Genomic DNA, 26,219 nt, shown 5'->3' on the forward strand with positions numbered 1-26,219 from the left:
ACTAACATACCTGTAAAAACCACCGATAGTTACCTGTCGCATTAACCAGAAACTTCAGGAAAGAAAGATGCCTTCTAAAAACGTTCAAATCTTCCTGAAACAGAAAACACTATCTGCTGTGTGTGCTCAGGAAAATTTCCTGCTACACATATTTAAATATGTCTCTGATTAAAGTGGCAGGAAATAAGGTTGCAGGTAAGCAAGTTACGATTGCAAATTTTAAGATATTTTGAACAGCAACATGAGAGAACACAACCTGCTTATTTTCTTCAGAATTTGGGATTCTGTTGCATGGCCTGTTAAATAAGCATCTCAAATCTTATCACAGTTACCATTTGGGAATGAGAATCTCACTTCACTGATGATCATACATGCAAAGAAACTAATTTTTTTTTAAGATTATTTATTTATTCATAGAGACACACACACAGAGGGAGAGGGAGAGAGAGAGAGAGAGAGAGAGAGAGAGAGAGAGAGAGAGGCAGAGACACAGGCAGGGGGAGAAGCAGGCTCCATGCAGAGAGCCCAACGTGGGACTCAATCCAGGGTCTCCAGGATCACGCCCCAGGCTGCAGGCGGCGCTAAACCGCTGTGCCAGCGGGGCTGCCCGAAACTAATTTTTTAAGGAAGATTTCATTATGTTAAATGACTTTATAATGTTATGTAATGGAAAGGTCCTGTAGGGAATAATTTAGCCTGCTTCAGGATCCGGGCAACCAATCTCCCAGCTGCTGAGCTTATCAAGTTGCTAATGGTTCACAGCTGAGACCATTTCTGCATCCCGCTCTCTGCCAAAGCCTTGCCCAAGGTTTTGCCTCCTCTCCAGGGGCATCCCACATTGAATGGCAGGACAAGAAACAAGGTCTGCCCCTTGTTTCAACTTAGAATGAATCTGAAAGGAAATCCTAGCTCCAGAGCCCGCATGGGATTGATTATTTGAGGCTGCCACTGCAAACTGTTGACAGTTCACTCTCTCCCTCAGCCCAGCCCTGCCTCCATCACTCTATTACAGATGTTGTTCCAAGTGTACACCCCACGGTCCTTCTGCACGCAGATCTCCAACTCCACCTTACACAGTTAGTGTTGAAAGTGGTCCCAGAAATGGACCCTAAAACCGGGTTTTGGAGCTGGATTCCACGCTAGCCAAGTGGCAAGGAGAACCCCATCCTGGGTGAGCGGAGTACCGATAGCACCTGTCATGCTGTGGCAATGTGATGACTAATTTGAACCCGCTTACACTAAAGCTGTGTCCCGCCTGGTTACCTGTAATTGTTAAACGGATAAATGGAACACGGGGTTTTCTGCATTCGTTGTTGTGACCTCGCTCTCCCCAGAGCTCGGACAAGCCTGCCACCTCCTGGAGAAGCTGATGCATACACGTGGTTGAGGCGTTGTCGTCCCCTCGGGGAATCCCTACTGGGAGTTTGGGTTCCAACGCCAACTTTGCATCTCTCCATTCAGTTAAACCGGTTTCCAGCCCATCGCCGCCTCTCTGCACAAGTTTTTGCATGGAACCAAGAATTCACAGGAACCTGCGGCGCATCACAATTTTTATCTTTTTACCCGAAAATTTCAACAAAACCTAGCATTTGTAAGAGCGCTTACGAGGTGCCAAGCGCTCTCTTAGTCCCCGCAAGAGCCCCCCTGGCATAGGAACTATTATCACAGACACACCTACGTTACGAATGAGGAAGTAAAACTTTTAGCTAATTCAAGGTGACTGCAGGGTAAGCGGAACCCTCGCTTGAGTCGTCAGAACTCCAACGACTGCAGAGAACTCAAGCTCCGTAACTAAGTGACCGCCCCGCCCGGGCATGCGCAGAAAAAGACGGAAGTAACTTGCGTAGAAACTGCAAGAGGCTGGCGCCGAGGGGCGTGGCGAGGGCTCTGATATCCCAGCATTCCCTTCGTGCCGAGTCCAAGATGGCGGCCTCCATGTTGCGGCGCCTTCTCCGGGGCCGACGGTTTGGGACCCCGGGCCTGTCGGGAGTCTTGCTCCTGGGACAGCGTGAGGCCCATTCGGGCGCTCAGGGGTTGCTGGCGGTGCAGAAGGCCCGGGGTCTGTTCAAGGAGTTCTTCCCCGAGAAGGGGACGAAGGTGGAGCTGCCCGAGCTCTTGGACCCTGGCTCGGGCAGCTTTCCCCAGACCGTCTACTGCGGCTTCGACCCCACGGCCGACTCGCTTCACGTGGGGCACCTGCTGGCGCTGCTGGGCCTGTTTCACTTCCAGCGAGCGGGCCACAACGTGATCGCCCTGGTCGGGGGGGCCACCGCGCGCCTCGGAGACCCCAGCGGCCGCACCAAGGAGCGCGAGGCGCTGGCGCCCGAGCAGGTGCGGGGCAACGCGCGCGCCCTCCGCCGAGGCCTCGAGGCCGTGGTGGCTAATCACCAGCGGCTCTTCGCCAACGGGCGGCCCTGGGGAAGCTTCACGGTCCTGGACAACGCGGCCTGGTACCAGAAGCGGCACCTGGTGGACTTCCTGGCGGCCGTGGGCGGCCACTTCCGCATGGGCACGCTCCTGAGCCGCGTGAGCGTGCAAGCCCGGCTCCAGAGCGCCGGCGGGATGAGCCTGGCCGAGTTTTTATACCAGGTGCTGCAGGCTTACGACTTCTACTACCTGTTCCAGCAGTACGGATGCCGGGTCCAGCTGGGTGGGTCCGACCAGCTGGGCAACATCATGTCCGGATACGAGTTTATCCACAAGTAAGCGCCTTTCGGGACCCCCGGGTGGCTCTGCGGTTCAGCGCCCGCCTGCGGCCCGGGGCGCGATCCTGGGGTCCCGGGATCGAGTCCCGCGTCGGGCTCCCTGCACGGAGCCTGCTTCTCCCTCTGCCTGTGGCCTGTGTCTCTGCCTCTGTGTGTGTGTGTGTGTCTCATGAATCAAAAAAAAAAAAAAAAAAAAAGGTAAGCGCATCTAGCCCCAGGCGAAATTTTGTGTCCAAATAATTCACCCACGAGTAGCCTGTAATCCACTATCAGGAACAGGGAATGACGCCCTTTCGGCGTCCTTTTGGGTTTTACTCCCACTACACCTGTAGTGGTGTTAATGTGATTGGCTACCGGGAGCTAAAGGGCTGCATTTGACGGCACTAGGCCTGGAACGCATTCTTAGAGCTCAGCAGGCAGCAGGCAGCTGGCCACGCGTCGGGATTCAGATCCGGCTTCCCCGGAGGACCGCTGTGTTTCTTGACTTGAGAAACTGCCTTTTCGTTGTTGGAGCGTGAACGCCGCCGTGTTGTCTCCTTGGAGTTTCTGCTTTGGCTCTGGCAGGTTCCGTAAAGCTAGTGTTAGTTTTTGGGTTGGCATCTCAAAACTCTTTTCAACTGGAGATTTTTTGATCGCATTTTCTTGAGGGAGATGAACTCTACAGGGCCGTGTGGTACTCATTTTTTTAAATCCCTTAAAATATGCTTAGTGTCTCTAGCTCACTTCCCCTTACACAGCTTCTCTCTTATTCCTTGGCCTTTAAAATTTCCTAGGGGGAGGAATCCCTGGGTGGCTCAGCGGTTTAGCGCCTGCCTTTGGCCCAGGGTGTGATCCTGGAGACCCAGGATCGAGTCCCACATCGGGCTGCTTCTCCCTCTGCCTGTGTCTCTGCCTCTCTCTCTGTCTCTCTCTCTCTCTCTATCTCTCACGAATAACTAAATCTTTAAAAAAAAAAAGTTAATAAAAAAATAAATCTTAAAAAAAATAATAATTCCTAGGAGGCAGCCCGGGTGGCTCAGTGGTCTAGCGCCGCCTTCAGCCCAGGGCGTGATCTTGGGGTCTGGGATCGAGTCCCATATCAGGCCTGCGGGGAGCCTGCTTCTCCCTCTGCCTGTGTCTCTTCCTCTCTCTGTCTCTCATGAGTAAATAAATAAAAATCTAAAAAAAAAAATTTTTTTTTCCTATGCCCTGGTTTTGCAGAAACTACCACAGAATCACTGGTTCCATTGCACTTTAGGATGACAAATGCCAAAACAGAGTGAAAATTAAGAGGGACAAAAAGTAAGATTTAGAAAGTAAAAGTTTTCTTAAAGCAAGACACCAGAATGAAATCTGAAGAATGATTAGCGGAACCTACCACCACTTGTGCTTGAAGCACCTAATGAAGTTTTTCTTTATGCTTAGGTTGACTGGAGAGGATGTATTTGGAATCACTGTGCCTCTAGTTACAAGTACAACCGGAGCAAAACTGGGAAAGTCCGCTGGTAATGCTGTTTGGCTAAACAGAGAGAAGACCTCTCCATTTGAATTGTATCAGTTCTTTGTCAGACAGCAGGACAATTTGGTAGAAAGGTAAGTTCCTAATAGTGTGCTGAGAAAAATTAAGTTTATAAGCTCATGATATAATTTCAGCCATTCAATCTTTACGTACCCTTTATAGTTTTTTGTGTTTTCGTTTAGATTCTATTTAAGATGTAGAACATTGTAATTCTAACTGTTCTAAGCAGTTTTTTGTTAGAGCAGAAAACCTCTTGGTTGCTGAAAAATTTAGAGCCAAGTTTGTGATCTACATCTAGCAAGTACTTAAGACATTATCACTTGCCAATTTTAGTTTTTTCACTCCTTTTATCAACTTGGCTAAACTTGATTTCACCTTTGTTTCTAAAGTTTTTCTTTTAAACATCTTTTGAAAATCCTTTTTAGGGCGGCCCCAGTGGTTCAGTGGTTTAGCACCGCCTTCAGCCCAGGGTGTGATCCTGGAGACCCGGGATCGAGTCCCACATCAGGCTTCCTGCATGGAGCCTGCTTCTCTCTCTACCTGTGTCTCTGTCTCTCTCCCTCTCTCTCTCTCATGAGTAAATAAATAAAATCTTAAAAAAAAAAATTTTTTTAAATCCTTTTTAAAAAATTATTTTCTTATTCATATTATCTTAAATTCTTCAAAGAATATATATTAATGAGAAAAATACACCTGCAAACAGAAAAGGTGAATTTTCCCAAAAATAACTTCCAGCGTGGAAAATATACCTTATAAAACTACAATAAAGTTTTTTTCCTTTAGATTTATTTCAAATGTATTTGATTATACAGTTAAGGGTTTTGATGTATCAAGAACTGACATCTTTTTGAAATTTTCATTTTCTGTTTGGCCCTAATGTATAAAAATACAGTTAATTTCTTTGATTAACTGTGTATCTGACAATTCTTATTAATTCTAATAACAATCTTTGGATTTTAAAGCACAATCTTAAATGCAAGGTAAAGAGACTAATGGAAAAGATCAGAGAATCCAGCCAGACTACAGCATCTATGGTCACTTGATCTCTGTGGCACCACAGAACAGCAGGATAAAACAAGCTTTTCAATAAATGCCACTTGGATAATTAGATGTCTTATGTGGGGGAAATAATGAAACTTAATCTCACACAGTGTAAAAAAATCAGTTCCAGGTAGATATCAGCCTAACTGTAACAAAAGATGAATCATGTGTTCAGAAGATATATAGGAAAATAACTTCCTAACTGGGATAAAGATCCCTAATTGGTATTCTTAAATGAGAAACAAAGAAAATATTGGTAGATTAGACTAAGTTACAATTAAGATCGAAAGTCACCATTAAGAGTAGAAGAATATCAGTTACATGTACTAAAAGTGTAGAAAGCTTATACTCAAGTTCCATAAACCAGTAAGAATAAGACAACCCAGTAGAAACAGGAGTAGAAAGTTGAACATGCACTTTAGGAATATTCTATCCAAAAGGCCAAAAACATGAAAAGTTGCTCAGCCTTTATAACGAGGAGAAAAATGCAAAATAAAACCACAACTAAATACTGTGACACACCTTCCAGAATGGATAAACATAGAATTGGTAATACCAAGTGTTGATGAGAATATTCCAAGGTGGTGGGAGAATAAACTTAACTGTTGTATCAGTCTCAGCTGATAGCTAGTGATGCTATTGGCCAGAAATGCTTAAGGAACTCGCTTGGACACCTGCCACTTGTGGCAAGCTCCAACCCCCCCCCCCCCCGCCCCAGACATTTCCCTGACCAGAATCAGTGTTGTGGCTGGACTGACCTTAGTGGTTCTTGTGATTGCAAGATGTACCTTAGCAGCAACCATCAGGGAAATTTGAAAAACAAGATTTCTTACTAGTCTTAGAGGGCCACATAGAAAGGTCCTGGGTAGAAAGAAGAAGGGAGCATGGACCTAGGGCTTGGCCTTATTGGAGACAAAGGGTAAGGTGCCTAGAGTTTTGCAGGTTCACCCTTTATTGGGAAATCTAAAACAAAAGCAGGAATCAGGGAACAAGAAGGGGAGAAACAGGGCACTCTAAGGGTCAGGTATCTATATCACCCAGAGTTTTCTCAAAAGAGGAACTTCCTGAGTTAAGGTGGCCTGGTTCCTTATGTAGTTGGTTTGCTACTAGCTATATCATAACAGCTGGCAGTATATTTATTAAAAATGGATGTCTTTAAAATGGATAATTTGGCAATTAAAAGCTTAAGTGTCAGGCACTCAGAGGCATCAGAATTTTTGTGCCTTTTTTCTAAATGAAGTATAGTTAACATTACTGTATTATATTATGTGTGCAACATAGTGATTTGATATTCATAAACGTTATGACATGCTCACCACAATAATTGTATTCACTGGCTGCCACCATGCAAAATTATTACAATATTATTGACTATTCCCTGTGCTGTACTTTTCATCCTGTGACTTATTTTATAAATGGACATTTGTTTATCTTAATCCCCTTCATCTGTTCACCCATCCACTCTCCTCTGGCAAACACCAGTTCTCTGTATTTATAAGTCTGTTTCTGATTTGTCTGTTCATTTGTTTCTTAGATTCCACATGTAAGTGAGGTCCTGGTATTTGTCTTTTACTGAGTTATTTCACTTAGCATAATACCCTCAAGGTCTATCCATATTGCAGATGACAAGATTTCTTTTTTTATGACTGAGGAATATTCCATTCTTCTTCAGCCATTCATCTATCAATGGACACTTAGGTTGCTTCCATATCATGGCTATTGTAAATAATAGTGCAGTGAAAATAGGTGTGCACATATCTTTTTGAATTAGTGTTCCTGTTTTCTACAGGTAAATACTCGAAAGGGGAATTGCTGAATGGTATCACATTTTTAATTTTTTGAAGACCTCCCTACTCTTTTTCATAGTGGCTGTACCAGTTTACCTCCAACAGTGCATGAGGGTTCCCTTTCTCCACATTCTTGCCAAAACTTATTTTGATACTAGCCATTTTGCCAGGTATGAGGCAGAATATCATTGTAGTTTTGATTTGCGTTTCCCTGAGTGATGTTGAGCGTCTTTTCATGTGTATTCTCACCATCTGTCTTTTTTGGAAAAAATGTCTTTTCAGGTCTTCTGACTATTTTTTAATCAGATTGTTTTCTGGTGTTGAGTTGTATGGGTTCTTTATATATTTTGGATATTAACCCTTTATTGGGATATATCATTTGCAAATATCTCCTCCCAGTCGGTAGGTTCCTTTTTTGCTTTGTTGATAGTTTCCTTTGTGGTACAAAAGCTTTTTAGTTTGGTATATTCCCAGTAGTTTATTTTTGCTATTGTTCCTCTTGCCTGAGGGGGAAAATCCAAAAAAATAATGCTAAGGTAGATGTCCAAGAGTTTCCTGCCTATGTTTCCTTTTAGGAATTTTATGGTTTCAGGTCTTACATTTTGGTCTTTAATCTATTTTGAGTTTATTTTGTGTCTGGTGTGAGAAAATGGTCAAGTTTTATTCTTTTGCATGTAGCTGTCCAGTTTTCCCAGCACCACTTATTTAAGAGACTGTCTTCTCCCCATTGTATATTCTTGCTTTCTTAGTCATAGATTAATTGAACATACAGGTGTAGGTTTATTTCTGTGATCGCTATTCTCTTCCGTTGGTCTATGTATATATTTTTGTGCCAGTTCCATAGTGTTTTGATTGTTATGGTTTTGTACTGTATCTTGAAATCTGGGAGTGTGATACTCCCAGATTGCCTTTTATTTCTCAAGATTGCTTTGGTTATTTGAGGTCTTTCATGGTTCCGTACAGATTTTAGGATTGTTTGTTCCTAGTTCTGTGAAAAATACTGTTGATATTTTGATAGGGATAGCGTTGAATCTGTAGTTTGCTTTGGGTAATATGGACATTTTAACAGTATTATTCTAGCCTATAAGCATGGTATATATATTTTTTTCATTTATTTGTGACATCTTCACTTTCTTTCATCAGTGTTCTATAGTTTTAGAGTACAGGTTTCTCCTTTGTTAAATTTACTTCTAGGTATTTTACTCTTTTTGTTGCAATTGTAAATGGGATTGTTTTCTTAATTTCCTCGTCTCCTAGCTTGTTATTAGTATATAAAAAAGGAACAGTTTTCTGTATATTAATTCTGTACATTCTGTAACCTTACTGGATATACTTCCAGTAGTTTTTTGGTGGAGTCTTGAGGATTTTCTTATACAGTATCAAGTCATTTGCAAATAGCAACAATTTTACTTCTTCCATACCAGTTTGGGTGCTTTTTATCTCTTCTGTTGGCTGTAGTAGGACTTCCAGTACTATATTTAATTAAAGTGGCAAATGGGCATTGCTGTCTTGTTCCTGATATTAGAGGAAAAGCTTTGAAATTTTCACCATGAGTATGATATTAGTTGTGGGGTTTTTTTTCTTTTTCTTTTTTTATGATTTTATTTATTTGAGAAGGGGAGAGAGAGAGAAAGAACAAGCAGAGAGGAGGGGGCAGAAGGACAAAGAAAAGCAGATTTCCAGCTGAGCAGGGAGCCCAACTGAGGGCTCAATCCCAGAACCCCAGAATCATGACCTGAGCCAAAGGCAGACACTTAACCAACTGAGCCACACAGGCACCCCAGTTGTGGGATTTTCATACTTGGATTTTGGGGTACGTTCACTGTAAACCCACTCTGTTGAGAGTGTTTATCCTAAATGGATGTTGGATTTTGTCAAATTTTTTTTTCTACTTCTGTTGAGATAATCATATAGTTTTTATCTTTTGTTAATGTGGCATGTCATGTTAATTGATTTGCATAAATTGAACCATCCTTGCATCCTTGGAATAAATCCCACTTGATCGTGGGGAATGATCCTTTTAATATATTTTTGGATTCAATCTGATAATATATGTGAGGATTTTTGCATCTGTGTTCATCAAGGATGTAGCCTGCAATACTCTTTTTTTTTTTTTTTTTTTTTTTAAGTGTCTTTGTCTGGTTTTGGTGTCAGGGTAATGCTGGCCTTATACAGTTTATTTGGAAGCATTCCTTCCTCTTCAGTTTTTTAATAGTTTGAGAATACGTATTAAGTCTTTAAATATTTGGTAGAATTCGTGTGTGAAGCCATCTGGTCCTAGACTTTTGTTTCTTGGGAGGTTTTGATTACTGACTCAGTTTCATTCCAAGTAATTATTAATCTGTTCAGATTTTCTATTTCTTTCTGATTGTCTTGAAGATTGTATGTTTCTAAGAATTTTTCATTCCTTCTAAATTGTCCAATGTATTGGTCATATAATAATTTTCCATAATAGTCCTTTTAAAAACAAAATCATTGATTATATGATTATTCATCCCTTAACTGGAAGCCTCTATCTCCTCTCTATCATCCATCTTTCCCACCCCCCACCTCTCCTTCCCTCTGGCAACCATTAGTTTGTCCTCTGGATTTGTGGGTCTGTTTCTACTTTTTTGGTTTTTGATTATTTTTGTTTTGTAGATTCCACATATAAATGAAATCATGTGGAATTTCTTTCTGTTGGAGTTATTTCACTTAGCATAATATCCTCTAGATCCATCAGAGTTGTCACAAATGGCAAGATACATTATTTTTTATTGCTGAGTGATTTTTCATTGTATGTATACCTCTTTATCCTTTCTTCTGTCTTTTTGTTGTTGTTGTTAAGATTTTATTTATTCATGAGACACAGACACAGGCAAAGGGAGAAGCAGGCTTCACACAAGAAGCCCAATGCAGGTCTCCATCCTGGGACTCCAAGATCACGCCCTGGGCCAAAGGCAGACTCTCAACCGCTTGAGCCACCCAGGCATCCCTATCCATTCATCTATTGATGGCCCCTTGGGTTGCTTCCATATCTTAACTATTGCAAATAATGTGCAGTAAACATAAGGATGCATATCCTTTTGAATTAGTGTTTTCATTTACTTTTAGCAAATACCATTAGTAGAATTACTGGATCCTGTGATATATCTACTTTTAATTTTTTGAAGAACCTCCACACTGTTTTCTACAGTGGCTGCATCAATTTACATTCCCATCAACAGTGCACAAGGGTTTCCTTTTCTCCATATCCTCACCAACACTTGTGTCTTGTCTTTAATAGTAACCATTGTGACAGATGTAAAGTAATACCTCATTGTGGTCTTGATTTCCATTTCTCTGTGGTTAGTGATATTGAGCATCTTGTTATGTGTCTACCATCTGTGTGTTGTCTTTGGAGAAATGTCTGTTCAGGTCCTCTGCCCACTTTTAATTGGATTGTTACTGTTACTTCTGTGAGTTCTGTATGTCTTGGATATTAATCCCTTGTTGGATATATCATTTGCAAATATCTTCTCTCAGTGGGTCTCCTATTTGTTTTTTTTGTTGTTGTTGTTGTTTTGTTTGTTTGTTTTTTCTCCTTTTTGTTTGGTTGATGCTTTCCTTCACTGTGTGAAAGCTTTTTATTTTGGTGTAGTCCCAATAGTATATTTTTACTTTTCCTTGTCTGAAAAGCCATATCTAGGAAAATGTTGCTAAGGGCCATGTCAAACAGATCATTGCCTATGTTTTCTTCTAGGCGTTTTATGGTTTCGGGTCTCAATATTTAAGTCTTTAATCCATTTTGAGTTTATTTTTATGTATAGTGTAAGAAAGTGGTCCTGTTTCATGCTTTTGTGTGTAGCTGTCTGGTTTTCCCAGCACCGTTTGTTAAAGGGACTCTTCTCCATTGCATTTTCTTGCCTCCTTTGTCACAGATTAATTGACCACATACATCTGATTTATATCTCTGCTCTATTCTGTTCCACTGATCTATGGGTCTGTTTTTGTGCCAGTATCATTCTGTTTGATTACTGTGGTTTTGTAATATATCTTGAAACGTGAAAGTGTGATACCTCCAGCTTTGTTATCCTTTCTCATGATTACTTTGGCTATTCAGGGTCTTTTGTGATTCCATACAAATTTTAGGATTATTTGCACCTGGGTAGCTCAGTGGTTGAGAGTCTGCCTTTGGCTCAGGGCGTGATCCCAGGGTCCTGGGATTGAGTCCTGCCTCGTGCTCCCTCTAAGCGGAGAGTCTGCTTCTCCCTCTGGCTATGTCTCTGCCTCTCTCTGTGTGTCTCAAATGAATACATAAATAAAACCTTTGAAAAAAAAGGATTATTCTAGTTCTGTAAAAAATGGCTGTTGGTATTTTGAGATTGCATTGAATCTGTTTGTTTGGGTAGTATGGACATTTTAACAATATTCATTTTTCCAATCCATGGGTTGTTTGTGTCATCTTTAATTTATTTCATCAATGTTTTATAGTTTTCACATTACAGATCTTCTACCTCCTAGGTTAAGCATGGTGGTCTTCTTTTATTTTTTTAAGATTTTATTTTTTTCAAGTAATCTCTAGACTTAACATGGGGCTGAAGCCCATAATTCTGAGATCAACAGTCATGCACTCTACCAACTGAACCAGCCAGGCACCCCTAAGCATGGTAGTCTTTTATAATCCTTTTTATTTCTAAGGTGTCAGTTGTCCCTTCTCTCATTTCTGATTTTATGTATATGAGTCCTCTCTTTTTCTTGATTAATCTGATGAAAGGCTTACCAATTTTGTTTCTTTTCAAAGAACCAACTCATAGTTTCATTTATCTTCTCTATTTTTTTTTTTTTTTTTTAAGTTTCTGTTTTTACCTGCTCTGATCTTTAGCATTTCTTTGCTTCTGCTAGCTTTGGGCTTTGTTCTTTTTCTAAATCTTTTAGGTGTTTATTTTAGATTTCTCTTGTTTCTTGAGGCAAGCCTTCATTGCTATAAATTTCCCCCTTAGAACTCCTTTTGCTGTGTCCCAAAGATTTTAGAACATCGTGTTTCCATTTTCATATGTCTCGAGGTATTTTTTAATTTACTCTCTGATTTCTTTGTTGACCCATTAGTTGTTTAGTAACATGTTGTTTCGCCTCCACATGTCTGGTTTTCTTCTAGTTTTTTCTTGTAATTGATTTATAATTTCATACCAAAAAAGAGGCTTGATATGATTCAGTTTTCTTAAATTTATTGAGACTTGATCTGTGGCTTAACATGCAATCTGTTGTGGAGAATGTTCTGTGTGCGCTTAAAAAGAATGTGTATTGTGTGTGTGTGTATATATATATATATATACACACACACACACACACACTTCTTAAGTCCATTTGGTCAAATAGGTTGTTCAGAGCCACTGTTTCCTTGATTTTCTGCCTGAATGAACTGTTTCTATCAGTGGGGTGTTAAAGTTCCCTTGTACTATTTTTATTGTTGATTTCTCCCACTTTTTTTTTTCTTTAAGATTTTATTTATTTATTCATGAGAGACACAGAGAGAGAGGCAGACACACAGGCAGAGGGAAAAGCAGGAGACTGATGTGGGACTTGATCCCAGAAGCCCAGAATCATGTCCTGAGCTGAAGGCAGACACTTAACGGACTGAGCCACCCAGATGCCCTTTGATTTCTCCCTTTATGTCTGTTAATATTTGCTTTATGTACTTAGGTGCTTCCATGTTGGGTGCTTAGGTATTTATGATTGTTTGATCTCTTTATCATTATATTAATGCTCTTCTTTGTTTCTTGCTACAGTCTTTGTTTTGAAGTTTATTTTGTCTGATATAAGTATTACTACCTCAGCTTTTTTGTTTCTGTTTTCATGGAATACCTTTTTCCATCTCTTCACTTGCAATTTGTGTCTTTAGGTCTGAAGGAGTCTCTATTGTAGGCAGCATATAGATGGGTCTTGTATTTTTTCAGCTATTCAGTCAGCCTGTGTCTTTTGATTGGAGCATTTAGTCCATTTACATTTAAAATTTTATTTTAGAAAGAGAGAGAGCATGCAAGGGGGGGAGGGGTAAAGGGAGAGGGAAAATCCTCAAGCCAACTCCCCCTGAACATAGAGCCTGAGTGGGACTCAGTCCCAGGACCCTGAGATGATGACCTGAGCCAAAATCAAGAGCCAGCCACTTAACTGACTGAGCCACCCAGGCATCCCTATTCCATTGTATTTAAAGTAATGATTGATAGTAATGTGCTTTTTGCTATTTTGTTAATTGCTTGTTTTTATAGTTCTCTATCCCTTTCTTGCTTGCTTGCTCTCTTCCCTTGTGATTTGATAACTCTCTTTAGTGTTAGGCTTGGGTTCTTCTTATTTTTTCTATACCTATTATACATTTTTGGTTTGTGGTTACTATGAGGCTCATATATAACACCCTATGGGTAGAGCAGTTTGTTTTAAGTTGATGGTCACTTAAGTTTCAACACATTCAAAAGCATACATTTTTATTCACTCTATGCTTTATGTATTTGATGTCATATTTTATATCTTTTTATCTTTTTTATTGCTTAATTAATTATTGTAAATATAAGTGATTTTCCTACTATTGTCTTTTAACCTTCATGCTGGCTTTGTGATTGATCTGGTACGTTTACTATATATCTGGTTTCACCACTGAAATTTCTTTCTTTCATAATTTTCTAAGTCCTAGTTACAGTTTCTTTCTCACTTAAAAAAGTCCTTTGAACATTTCTTGTAAGGCCAGTTTGTGGTGATGAACACCTTTAACTTTTGGGGAATTCTTTATCTTTCAATTCTGAATGATACCATTGCTAGGAAGGGTTTTGTTTTTAGTTTTTTTCCTTTCATCATTCTGAATACACTGTGCTGCTCCTGTTTCCTCTGGCCTGCAAAGTTTCTGCTGAAAAATCAGCTGATAGCTTCATAAGAGTTGCCTCACGCATCACTGTTTGCTTTTCTCTCCCCACTTTTAAGATTCTCTCTTTAATTTTTGACATTTTAATGATCATGTGTCTTGGTGTGGACCTCTTTGGGTTCTTCTATTTGGGGCCCTCTGTGCTTCCTGGACCTAAGTGTCTGTTTCCTTTCCCAGGTTAGGGAAGTTTTCAGCTATTGTTTCTTCAGTTAAGTTTTCTGCCCCTTGGGATCCCTGGATGGCTCAGCAGTGTCGTGCCTGCCTGCTGCCCAGGGCGTGGTCCTGGAGTCCCAGGATTGAGTCCCATGTCAGGTTCCCTGCCTGGAGCCTGCTTCTCCCTCTGCCTATTTCTCTGCCTCTCTCTCTCTCTCTCTCTCTCTCTCTCTCTCTCTGTCTCTCTGTCTCTCTGTCACTCATGAATAAATAAATAAAATCTTTAAAAAAAAAAAAAAAGAGTTTTCTGCCCCTTACTCAGTCTGTTTTCTTTTTAGGACCCATGTAATGTGAATGCTGGTATGCTTCTTGTCCCAGAGTTATGTGTCCTTAATTAACTCTCTAATACTAGGAATTGTAGCTTAATTGGAGGAACCTTAATATTAAGGTTTCGAAGGTAAATGGTGAGGTACCATTCACTAGTGGCTACCTCTGTACCAACCAAATGGAGCCATTGAAAGGGAAGACTGAGGGCTTAATGACTCCATCTCAACATCTTTAATAACAAGGTATTGACCCTTGGTGCCCTGTTTAAATTGGTATTGGGGGGCTGTTCACCATCTTGCCCACAGGAGGAAGAGTCACTGGCATCCACTTGGTAAATCCCACCAAGATGACTAAGAACTTGGGCTGGTTCTCTGTGGCATGGCATTGGGTCAGTGCATCCATGCCCAAAATAGGGAGAGAAAGGGCCAAGGAGGCCACCACCAGAAGAACCTGTTTAAAGTAAATGGTCCCTGTGGTTAGTTGCATCTGAATGGATTTGTACACTTTTGATTGTTTTACTGGTAATGCCCTATAAAGTAGAAGGACTTACCTTTTGAGAATTTAGAAGTGTTGTCTAGAATGAGTGACTTGGGCCCTGATGCCTAATAGGGCCAGAGAGGACTGTGCATTTTTATTGTCCCAGTGGACTACCAAAGTGGCATGGGGCCATTGTCTCTGAGAGGTGGGATGGGTCCTGGGGAGCTACCCATTTCCTATGGTAGAGGCTTTGGTGGCTGCCAACCCTGGAGGTTAGAGAAGAGGGCAGAGGTCATTGAGGGGACTGGGTCAGAGTCAGGGGATAGATGGCAGCTGTGTGACAAGAGGATGGATGACCGAAGGGGCCTGTGGCTGGGAGAATGCTAGTATTAGGGCCTAGAGCTTAGAGACTGGCTGTCTAAATACTAAGAACGCTGAGATTTTGTAACTTCTAGGAGAGGTTAACCTGTGTATGTTCATAAGGGGCAAAATTAAGTTGGGGATTTTTTAGGGAGGGTGTGGGGAGCCCTTTTTGTTGAGGGAAATTTGCTCAAGGGGAAACCTTCTCTGGGACAGTGGGTGTGGAAAGGCATAGGTCCGAAGTATCTGGGTGCCTGGATGTCTAGCAACCATGTCAAGGGCCCCCCAATGCCTTTTAAAGGTTTCAGCAGTCCCATTAAAATGTAATAAGGCTGCTCTATAATTCGGGGGAGTGCCTTATGAAAAGAATTCTCTGGACTCAGGATCATTTGGGGCCTCTTCAGCTTTAGAAATGAAGAGGGGGTCATTTGGATCACTATGGTCATACAAATGATAAACATATTGTATTGGACCATGCCAACTTGGTGCAGCAGGAAATGAGCCTAATCTAATATTTTCCATTCACTGTGAGCCTTGGCTTTAGTGATCTCTGTCATGAGAGGATGGGCACAGCACCAGGCAGTAGATATCCAGAGGAGAGGGAGAGCCGTGCAAATGTCAGTGGGTCTGCGGGCCTCGGTCTTCATTTATCTCTTCATCCTCATCAGTGGCTTCAATAATCCCGTCAACTTTTCCTTTGGTAGCAGAGGCACCCCCTGAGACATGTTGCTCTGTCCTGCCCCATTCAGAGGAAAGCCTAGGAGACTCAGGATCTGTGGTATGTCAGAGGAAACAGACATGTAGCCTGGATCGTTTTCTGAGCAGATTATAGATCCTCGGGTCCCTAGAGCTTCTGACTAGTTGCATATTTCAGCAGCCGTAACATTTTAGAGCACAGGCCAAAAATCTATGATAGCCAATTAGCTCCCTTCTGTCCTTCCTCTGCACAAAATCTTGAAGGTTAGAATTTCAGTTAAGGTGTAATTTCTTACTGCAATTTTTACCTCCTGATTTTCTTTGTTACCATGATCTTACATGTTGTTACCAGAAGTAGTTTCTGGAAAATGTCCCTGTGAGCGCGCTTCATGGGTGACCGACTTCCTTCCCAGGGTCCAGGATTAGGGTCTGCCTCCACTAGCACAATATGTACAGGATCTTTGGGAAAGCCCAAGGCCTCCGGAGCACATACTGGAGCCTTAGCGTGTTGGTACACAGTGGCACTAAGCAACGTCCAGGAAGCTTTCACAGAAGTTTTGTATTTCTTAGGAGCTGGTATACCTTCTCTGGGGTCTTAGGAAGCACTGGCTTAAGATATTCAGGACATTTTTTTTTTTTTTTTTTTTTTGTCCATTAATTATTTAGCAACCTCACACCAGGAACTGGACTTGTGATATCTCATTGAGTTAGGGAGATTGAGCGACAGCAGGGAGCATAGTGGCCATGTGGGGACAGCAAGTCTCAGCTGTATTTCTCCTTTCGTGGTGCCATTAGTTTCCCATTGCAAGGCTCTTCTGTTCGTCTGGGTTAGGACCCATAGTCCCACTATGACCCACTATTTAGTGGTCGCTGGGGTGTTCTCCCTCCTTACCTACTGGAATAGCCTTTCCTCAGTACCATTAGCCCAAAGCCTCACCTGGGCCCATAATAACAGCCTTGGGATCCAGTCTGCATACATTTGCTCTCCTGGGCTCAAGGCCTGCAGGACCCTCGTTTACATAGTAGTCATTGAAGGCCTTTATAATTAGTGATCTAATCATCTCAGTAGTCCATATGGCCTCTATCACGTTGGCTCCGGAAAGACTGAATTTTTATGGTAGCAGTGACATTTTAGGATAGATCCCACAGGCAACCCACAGCAGAGGCAATATGCAGAAGCACAGCCAGTGGGATGGGCCTCCAGCAAGTGGTGCTGCATTCCCAAATGGTGTGTGTCACCTGTGTAGGTGAGCCACTTAAAGTTAGTGAGATAGTGGAAGCCAAAGACATTCCCTGCAGTTAACTGCAAGCGCTCTCAGGCAGTCCTGCTGACTGTACCTTCTGCCGGGCCGTTCAGTCGCAGCCTATTGGTAGTGGTGCTAGCAGTTCGGAATGCCTGGGGGCACCTGCCGAGTCTGTACTACTTATGGTGAGCTCCTACAGACGTTTCCCTGACCTGAGTCCGTTTTGCGGCTGGACTGGCCGCAGGATTACAATTGCAGGATGCACCTCAGCAACAACCATCAGGGAACTTCGAAAAACAAGATTTTACAGCCTACAAGTCCTGGAGGGTATGTGGCACTCTGAGGTCTCGGTTAGGGAGAGGGGAAGAGAGCGTGGCCCTTGGAAGAAGGGTGAAGTTCCTGGGGCTGGGAGTTCATTCTTTATTGGCAAATTTAAAACATAAGAGCAGAAATTAGGGAGTGGGAAGGGAGAAACAGGGTCAGTCAAGTGGTCAGTTATCTGAGTTACCCAGAGCTTTCTAAAAAGGAAACTTTGTGTGTGGCAGTGGCCTGATGCTTTGTCTGGTTGATTTGCCTCTAGCTTTGGCATACAACCAGCAGTGTGTTTATGGGAGGTGTAAGTGTCTCTGCAAAATGGTGCCTTGGCAATCAAGAGCTTAATGTCCGGCACGGGTGCCACATTTACAGAACCACTTGGGAAGAGTACGTGTCTGTGCTTACCAAATCTGAATATGCATATAAATCCGTGACCCAGCAGTTCCTCTCCTGGGTATATCCCCAAGATAAATTAGTGCACATATGCACTGAGAGAAATACATGGGAATATTTATAGCATTATTAGCAGTTGTCCAAGAGCAGAAACAACACGAATATCCAGAGTAGACCAAATAAATACATTATGAGAAATGGTCACTTACAGAATGCCGTACATGCCAGCTGTTCACACAGCAACATGGGTGGCTCTCCTACCAAGCATAATGACGTAGCAGAGTAGCCAAACTCACATATATCCTATGTGATTCTGTTTACTTATAAAGCCTAAAAACTGGCAAAACAAAGCAATAGTATTTACCAAGGGATACCAGAATAGTAAAAGTGTAAAGAAAAACAAGAAAATAATTAGCTTGAAAGGCAAAAGAGTGGTTAATTTGGAGGGGGAAGAGATGTGCTAAGTCTGGGCTTTCTTGGGTTGAGGCAACAATGTATTTCTAAACAGAGGATGGTTACATAGATGTTGGCTTTCTCATGCATTAAAGCGTATTTGTGATTTGTATATTTTTCTACATGTTTTTTACCAAGAAAAGATTTTTTTAAAGGATACATCTAGGTAAAACAAAAGTATTAAAACCTGCTTAAGGGCAGCCCAGGTAGCTCAGCGGTTTAGCACCCCCTTCGGCCCAGGGTGTGATCCTGGAGTCCCAGGATCAAGTCCCGCATCGGGCTCCGTCCATGGAGCCTGCTTCCCCCTCTGCCTGTGTCTCTGCGCCTCTCTCTCTCTCTCTCTCTCTCCCTCTCTCTGGGTCTCTCGTGAATAAATAAATAAAATCTTTAAAAAAAAAAAACTGCTTAAGAAGGACATGTACAAATTTAGATTAGCTTATCTCTGGGCAAAGAAGGGAATATGATGGTGCTGACATCTAGAGCTATACTATTTTGTGCCTTTTCAAAAAGAAATCATCTGAAACAAAGATGGCAAAATAATAACACCTTTAGTCTGGGTGGTATGTGCATGGGTATCTTATTTTTGGTGCATTTGTGCATGCTTATTTTTCATAATAAAAAATAAATTTAGAGGTACCTGGGTAGCTCATTTGGCTAAGCAGCCCACTCTTGGTTTTGGCTCAGGTCATGATTTTAGGGTTGTGGTATCAAGCCCCATGTCGATGTTGGGCTCTGTGCTCAGCGGGGAGCCTGCTTGGGATTCTCTCGGTCTCCCTCTGCCCCTTCGTGTGCTGTCTCTCTCTCTTTTTCTAAAATAAATAAATCTTAAATTTAAAAGTAGGCAGGATAGGGGATCCCTGGGTGGCTCAGTGGTTTGGCGCCTGCCTTTTGGCCAGGGCACGATCCTGGACTCCTGGGATCGAGTCCTGTGTCAGGCTCCCAGCATGGAGCCTGTTTCTCCCTCCTCCTCTGTCTCTGCCTCTCTCTCTCTCTCTCTCTCTCTCTCTCTCTCATAAATAAATAAATAAATAAATAAATAAATAAATAAATAAAGTAAATAAGTAAATCTTTAAAAATAAATAAAAATAAAAGTAGGCAGGATATTTTTTAAAAGGTAAGGGAGTTGGAGACAAAAATTAGGTATGTCATATATACGAGCACTGTATTTTTTGTCCCTCAGGTACCTGAAGCTCTTCACTTTTCTGCCCCTTCCAGAGATTGACCACATAATGCAGCTACACGACAAAGAGCCAGAAAAGCGGGGTCCTCAGAAACGACTTGCTGCCGAAGTTACAAAGCTTGTTCATGGACAAGAAGGGCTGGATTCTGCTAAAAGGTGGCCTTTTAGAATAGCACTGGATAAAGTCATGTAGTTAATAGGTGTGAGAAAATTCATTTGTGTTTCCTTGTCACTTACCATTAACAAGGATTGTCAGTGTTCGACTTAGGTGCTTTAGAATAGCCTCTGTTGGAAAGAAAAATCACCTTGAGTGAAGTGTGAATTATACAGGATAAACGGTGCTGTTTCAGAACTGGCTATTAGGACGTGTTTGTGGACAGGCACTCACATGACGTGGTTCTCAATGTGTTTTTCAGGTGTACACAAGCGCTCTATCACAGTAGCATAGATGCACTGGAGGTCATGTCGGATCAAGAGTTAAAAGAGTTGTTTAAAGAAGCATCATTTTCTGAATTAGTTCTTGACCCAGGAACAAGTGTCCTAGATATATGCCGCAAAGCAAATGCCATTCCAGATGGTCCCCGGGGGTAAGATTATTTAACTTCTAGTCAGTTAACTCAACATTAAATCTTCACAGCATCTGTTTCCCGAGGGTGTTTTCCTGATAGTAACATAATGGTATCTCCTTCCTGGCAGAAGTTGGGTTAGTCCAAGAATAAAGTGAAAACTGACTTATGGTTGAAAATACCATAAATTTTCAAAAAAATCCAGTCCAACTCTCCTGTCTCTCAGTAAGTCTAACTCCCTTTTCCCTCCAGCAGGCCTGTATTGAAGAGACCCCTGTGGTTAGTAAATGCACTGCAATTAGTCAGCTCAGGGATGGTCACAATTTGAGATCAAAAGGGAACAGATTTGGGCAGCTCGGGTGGCTCAGCGGTTTAGCGCCGCCTTCACCCACCCTAGGGTCGGATCCTGGAGACCCGGGATCAAGTCCCACGTCAGGCTCCCTGCATGGAGCCTGTTTCTCCCTCTGCCTCTTTCTGCTCTCCTCCCCCCTCTCTCATGAATAAATAAAATCTTTAATAAAAAAAGGAAATGAACAGATTCACATGACCCCTCTCATATTCAGTCTACATGGTATTTTAGGGAGTCGAGGCGTTGCCCAACCTATTTAAAATAGTAGTTAAATTTCTGAAAATGAAGCAAGCATATGATGTTACTTCCTAAGACTAGTATTATAAATTACTACATACTATTCCTGTTGAGAATTCCAGTTTTCTTATTTAAGAAGTAGGTAGGATGTTTGTAGAATAGTAGTATGAGGGAATAAAGTATTCTACAAAAAGGTAATCTGGCATATACTTGATGCTTATGAAACAGGGACCTAGAAGGAAAAGCATTAGTTAGCCAGACAACTGGGTGCTACATCTTCTGGAGTTTGAGCATAAGTCAAATGCTTGTGAGCCCATATTCGTGATTTTTTTTTTTTTTTTTTAGATTTTATTTATTCATGAGAGACACAGAACGAGAGAGAGAGAGGCAGAGACACAGGCAGAGGGAGAAGCAGGCTCCATGCAGGGAGCCTGACGTGGGACTCGATCCCGGGACTCCAGGATCACGTCCTGGGCTGAAGGTGGCGCTAAACCGCTGAGCCACCCAGGCTGCCCCCATATTCATGATTATAAATGACATTTGTCATAGTTGCTGTTTTTTTCCCCTTGTTGTGGATTATTTGCCTTTATCCTAAAGAGCCCTAGAGTATTCTATGTAGAGAAAATATGCATTGTCTTTGTATCACCTGCCATTCTATCTTATAGATTCCCTAATATGTTCATTTAATGTACACTGAATTGGGGGTGGCACCATATACCTCCACACCGTGAGTCACTGGTTCTAAGAATTTTCCTTACTATAGAAGTAGAAGCATTTTTATTTTCTTCTGACCTTTTCTAGTGGTTTATATTTATTTACTGATTAGAAATTTTGCCACAACTTAAGATGTCACCATATCCAATTTAGAGTTCTTAACTAATACTGAAATTTTTTAACTTTTAGATTGTATAAGCTAAATAAGATTGGTTTGTGCATTTAAACAAAATGTAGAACATGGTCTGGAAACTATAGCAAATAGCCCAAAATAACACATTCTGAGAGAAAGAAATCCGTCCTTAAAAAGAACATGTTTTACTGTTGAGTTTTATAAAACCATGTGTAGTAGCAGTTTCTTGATGTCGTTTGGTAACATTCAGATAAGAGAAAATGAACATTTGCTTTTCACAAGGGCTTCCAAGGCCTTTCATGTTCTAGACCTCTTTTCTTGAGTTCGCTTCTTTCTAGCTATTCCCCAGGTTTCCTCGCCGTTTGTGGGAATAACTGCTCCTCCCCCTCCCAGTTTCCATGTGTCTTCTTTCAAGAAGATTCCCTACCCCACCAACCCAGTGTGTACCCAGAGCAGCCTTTCCTAGCGCTTGCTAGCATTGAGTCACTGTGTCATTGTTTGTCTGGCTCTCCACTGGTTTGCAGTACTGTTTGTATTTAGTGCATAGTCAAGGCTCTAGAAATGTTGTTTGAATGGACTGGGCAATAAATAAAACCTGTTCACATAAACCATGAGAAAATCGTTATTAAACTGGAATTAGATAAGCTATTGATTTTCCATTTCTGAGGTCAGCCAATTTCACTTTTTAAAAAATTCTTAAAATTTTAACAAAATTTGTAATTATTTGCATAGCCTCAGAATATAGTTTCCAAGGATTTTCTAGTTTTGTAAGCAAGTTTCCTAAAGATTTCTGTAATAGCACTACATAGTTGTTACTTGTATCTCCTGGGAGCTCATTAAAAGCAGCATTGCTCTCTTGTCTTTTTGGAAGCTTCTTTGCTCTGACTGGGGAGTCACTCGCCAGAAAGCGATTCTGCCTCTCATTTTTAAACCATTACTAACTGAACAGTTCCAAGTAGAGCTGTGAAATCGCCGGTTTTTTCTCCACTGAACAAGATTACTAGGGCTTAAATCCACTACTAGGGCTTAAATCCACTCCTTTTAGAAGAGCCTTTGGGGGGGGCGGGGGCAGAACCCAGTAGGGTGAGCATGAGGTAACAATTCAGTGCTAAGTGGTTTTAGTTGGAGAACCTCTGAAATGTAAGTGGAATGATGATTCTGATTAAACATTTCTATTTTTAGGTATCGGATGATAACAGAAGGTGGAGTCAGCATAAATCACAGACAAGTAACAAATCCTGAGAGTGTTTTGGTTGTTGGACAACATATTCTTAAGAACGGACTTTCATTACTTAAAATAGGAAAAAGGAATTTCTACATTATAAAATGGCTTCAGCTATGACGACAAATCCCCTGGTGGTTCGACGGACTTGTCCATCACATTCTCAAGATGTACCAGAGGTTGGCTCCAGAACTTCTACTTCGCTCTGCAAGTCAAACCACAGAGAACGGAGTAGGCCCTAGGCCTCCGAGCGTGAGTAATTCCATTATTTCCACAGGGTGGTTAAGACTAAGGGCTTGTGTACTGAGGGGGTTGATCTCCTGAGCCGCAGGCGTAACGACTACCAAGAAAACCGTGATTGCGAAGGATCATCTCTCCTTTAAAAATTGTTTCGTGAAAGAGCTGTCCTATGCTTCTCAGTCCTTGTAGAGGTGAGGAAGAACAGCGAAGGGGGAAGAGGGCAGCGAAGGGCTCCTTCCTCTGGGAGGAGGGGTCGCTCCCTGATCGCACTCACCAACCCCAGCAGCGCCCTCTCGTGTCCACATCGGAAATGCGAAAAATACTGGAAACGTAAATTTCTGGATTTTTTGTGGTTTATGAAGCAAACAGTTCTCCTTAGGAAGAAAAGTATTACATACATTAAGGCATGGTTGGCAGAAGAAGTTATAGAGAGTTTCCTTTCAAAGAATAAAACTCAGTACTTTTCATAAAATTTCTAACCCAGTTTTCCCTTGCCTGTGTCTCGGTATAATTAAATTTACTCACAGCCTTGCTGTGCCAGATTACTAAGGTAGCAGTATTTTATAAATCTGGAAACTTACATTAGTTTAATATTATTAGTAATATTTAACAGTAACTAAGTTTCAACTCTTGTCCCCAAGCAGATTGCAACTTGAGATAAACTGAAAAGTAACTAGAGAGAAAATAGAAGCAAACATTATACCAAATATCTAATCATATGAGAATATCTAAAGGTTTTGTTAAGCTAAGGGTAGTTTTCAGGATTTAGAATCAAGACCTAATTAAGCACTATATACGTTGGGCAAGTTCCAGTTCTCAGAACTGTTTCCTCATCTGAAAAATCAAGGTAATATCACCCTCTTTCCTTGAGGACCAAGTGAAACACAAATACAGAATGGTTCATGATCCAGTTCCTCCTAGAAAACCTTACAGGGAGCAAGGCATGGCTTTAGTGTTCAGATCCTAGGCATTTACCACCTGGATTATGTGAAACAGGATCGCCATTCTTATGTGTAAAACTGGAGATGGACTAATAAATACCTTTGTGAATTGTGAGAATAGGAAAAAATTTGTAAAACCTTTATATAGTAGAAGCTATACTATGTTCCAATGAGGTGTGTATGTTAAAAAACTATAGTTTATCTAAACCTTTCTCTGGGAGCAAAGTTAGGAAGAATTCATTTATTGACAAAACTTTGTCATTTCATACCAGCAATTTTATTTACATAGCGAGAACATACAGCAGTCCACTGTAAATGTCAGAGATCATCTCAACATAGAGCTTCCCTCAGTTTGAGAGCCAGTAAAGGAAGGTTCTCTAACTTCCCATACCTTTCTTGCCTCTGCTTTTCTTGTACAAGGTGTGTAGTGCCAGCAAGTACATGACCGTAGCCTATTTTTAAAAGTAACCTTTTCAATTTGAAATAGGTTGGATATGGTGGAGAATGGTGCTGTTTTTCCCCCGTTACAGATTCAGAAGGCTGAGATGGTAGTCCTCTGACAGCATCTGAAGTAAATCATGGATGGCTGTACTGACGGATGATGGCAAAGTGACTCTAAAGTGTGTGCTAACAAACATCTAGGTAGTGTGCATTCTATCCAGATGGTACTATTAACAGATTTAGAACAGTACCGTATCTTGTGAGATTGAATCTGTTTTCTTATGTTTGAGATCAGTTGCTGAGCCTGTTTCTTGCTAGTCAATGGGTGCTGGAAGCTCAAGTCAACAGACACATTGTCCTGCCAGGAGTCCTCCTTCATCAATGTCATAACTTAAGAGAAATGTTAACATGTTGAGTAAATTATGTATCGCAGATATAGTATCTGTTAAGAGATGGAGCTAGAGGCCTTAAAGATTTTGACCTGTATCTTAAAATTTATAATGTAATTCCTATCAAAGATCATCTGGGGAATCTTAATAAAATGTGAATATGTTCTAAACCTCACCCCCAACCTCTGAATACATTTTAGTAGTGTAAGCCTTCAGGTGTGTAGCTGTGTCCAGGTGTTTTTCTTTAGTTAATAAAGTTCCGCCAGTATTTTCATACCTCTATTCTAATGTGTCTTATTGGTGTGAAGCAAAAGTAACTACTACCAATAATAGAGAAGATATACTTCAATGATCAGCACAGGATTTGGTTTCACCTCCAAGTGAATCTTGGAACATGATGTAAATGACCTAATTTAAAGATGTATCTGAATTACTTGATATTTGAAAATCAAGTCTAGATGGTTGTTTTTAATGCAGGAAACTATAATTCATACTTCCGGGTTTAAGAAAGGATCAAAGATATTTTAACGCACGAGGGCAATGTGGACCCAGAAATGGAAGGGCTACACAGCTACATGTTATGCACACCGCCTCACCGTCAATGTCAGATCTTGTGCCTTCAACTTGCCTACTAACACGTCAAAGGCGTTGCAGAGAAGCTCAATAAACTATAACTCGAAGGACAGGTGGAGTACAGTGACTGTGAGTAACTTGTCAACTCACATCTTTCAAAGCCAGACCGGTTTATATTGTGCATGCATTACAGTTGTATGAAACATTGTCTCGGTGCGTTCTTCTCGAAGGACTATGGCAGCAGCTGTAAGACTACTAACAGATTACACAGGTCATCTTGTCCACAGGCAAACTGCTTGTACAACTAGAACATTAACAGTTCTTTTTAAGTTCAAATGAAACTGTCACAAGAAAGACTTGATGTATTTTATATGTACTGGGCAACTTTAGAAACAGCCATTTATTATTTGGATAAATGTATGATTTGTTCTGCAATACAGAGTGAAATTTTCAGTTTATAGCCAGCCAGTCTCTTCACATGAGCAGATTCATACCATTGCAATACACAGTTCATAAATAAAATTCTACTCAAGTAGGCAGTAACTAGCAAGTTTTGAGTCAACAAAGTCTCAGTGTACTATATAATTCTCTTCACCAAAGATGAGTCTCTCGGATTTCCGCAATTATTTGACTGGCTCCTTGTAATGCCTGTATTAAAAAAGAAAAAAAATATAGATGCTTATTCAGTTATAATATCAAAGAATCTGAATTAGGTGGGGGTAATCTCTCCACTTGGTATGGGGTAGATTTATACTAATCCCTTTCTTCTCTGGAATTTGAATCTAAAAATCTAATCAACTACCAACCCCCGGAAAAAGATCAGCCATCATATGAAGACTACACACCCCCCAAGGATCTGAATGCATTTTTAACAGTGTAATGTTTACATCTACCACCCAAGTGTGACAATACAA

The 26,219-nt window shown here is 41.2% G+C and overlaps 2 protein-coding genes across 16 annotated transcripts in view; one reads left to right on the forward strand and one right to left on the reverse strand.

Moving 5' to 3' along the window:
* The first annotated feature begins 384 nt into the window (after positions 1–384).
* On the forward strand, positions 385–25,008 carry YARS2 (tyrosyl-tRNA synthetase 2). The gene is made up of 5 exons (XM_026000109.2): positions 385–2,702; positions 4,110–4,277; positions 19,501–19,656; positions 19,917–20,087; positions 22,682–25,008. The coding sequence occupies exons 1-5, from the start codon at positions 1,924–1,926 to the stop codon at positions 22,839–22,841; spliced, it is 1,434 nt and encodes a 477-aa protein (XP_025855894.1). The 5' UTR covers positions 385–1,923; the 3' UTR covers positions 22,842–25,008.
* DNM1L (dynamin 1 like) overlaps positions 24,157–26,219 on the reverse strand; it is a 51,975-nt gene continuing 49,912 nt past the window's right edge. For all 15 annotated transcript variants that reach the window (XM_026000107.2, XM_072765599.1, XM_026000103.2 and 12 more), the window contains one exon: positions 24,157–25,953. In XM_026000107.2, the coding sequence (XP_025855892.1) occupies positions 25,897–25,953 (57 nt within the window). In that variant the 3' untranslated portion in view covers positions 24,157–25,896. The remainder of the gene's footprint in view (positions 25,954–26,219) is intronic.

The sequence above is a fragment of the Vulpes vulpes genome, chromosome 8, assembly GCF_048418805.1.
Source record: "Vulpes vulpes isolate BD-2025 chromosome 8, VulVul3, whole genome shotgun sequence".
Classification (NCBI taxonomy): domain Eukaryota; kingdom Metazoa; phylum Chordata; class Mammalia; order Carnivora; family Canidae; genus Vulpes; species Vulpes vulpes.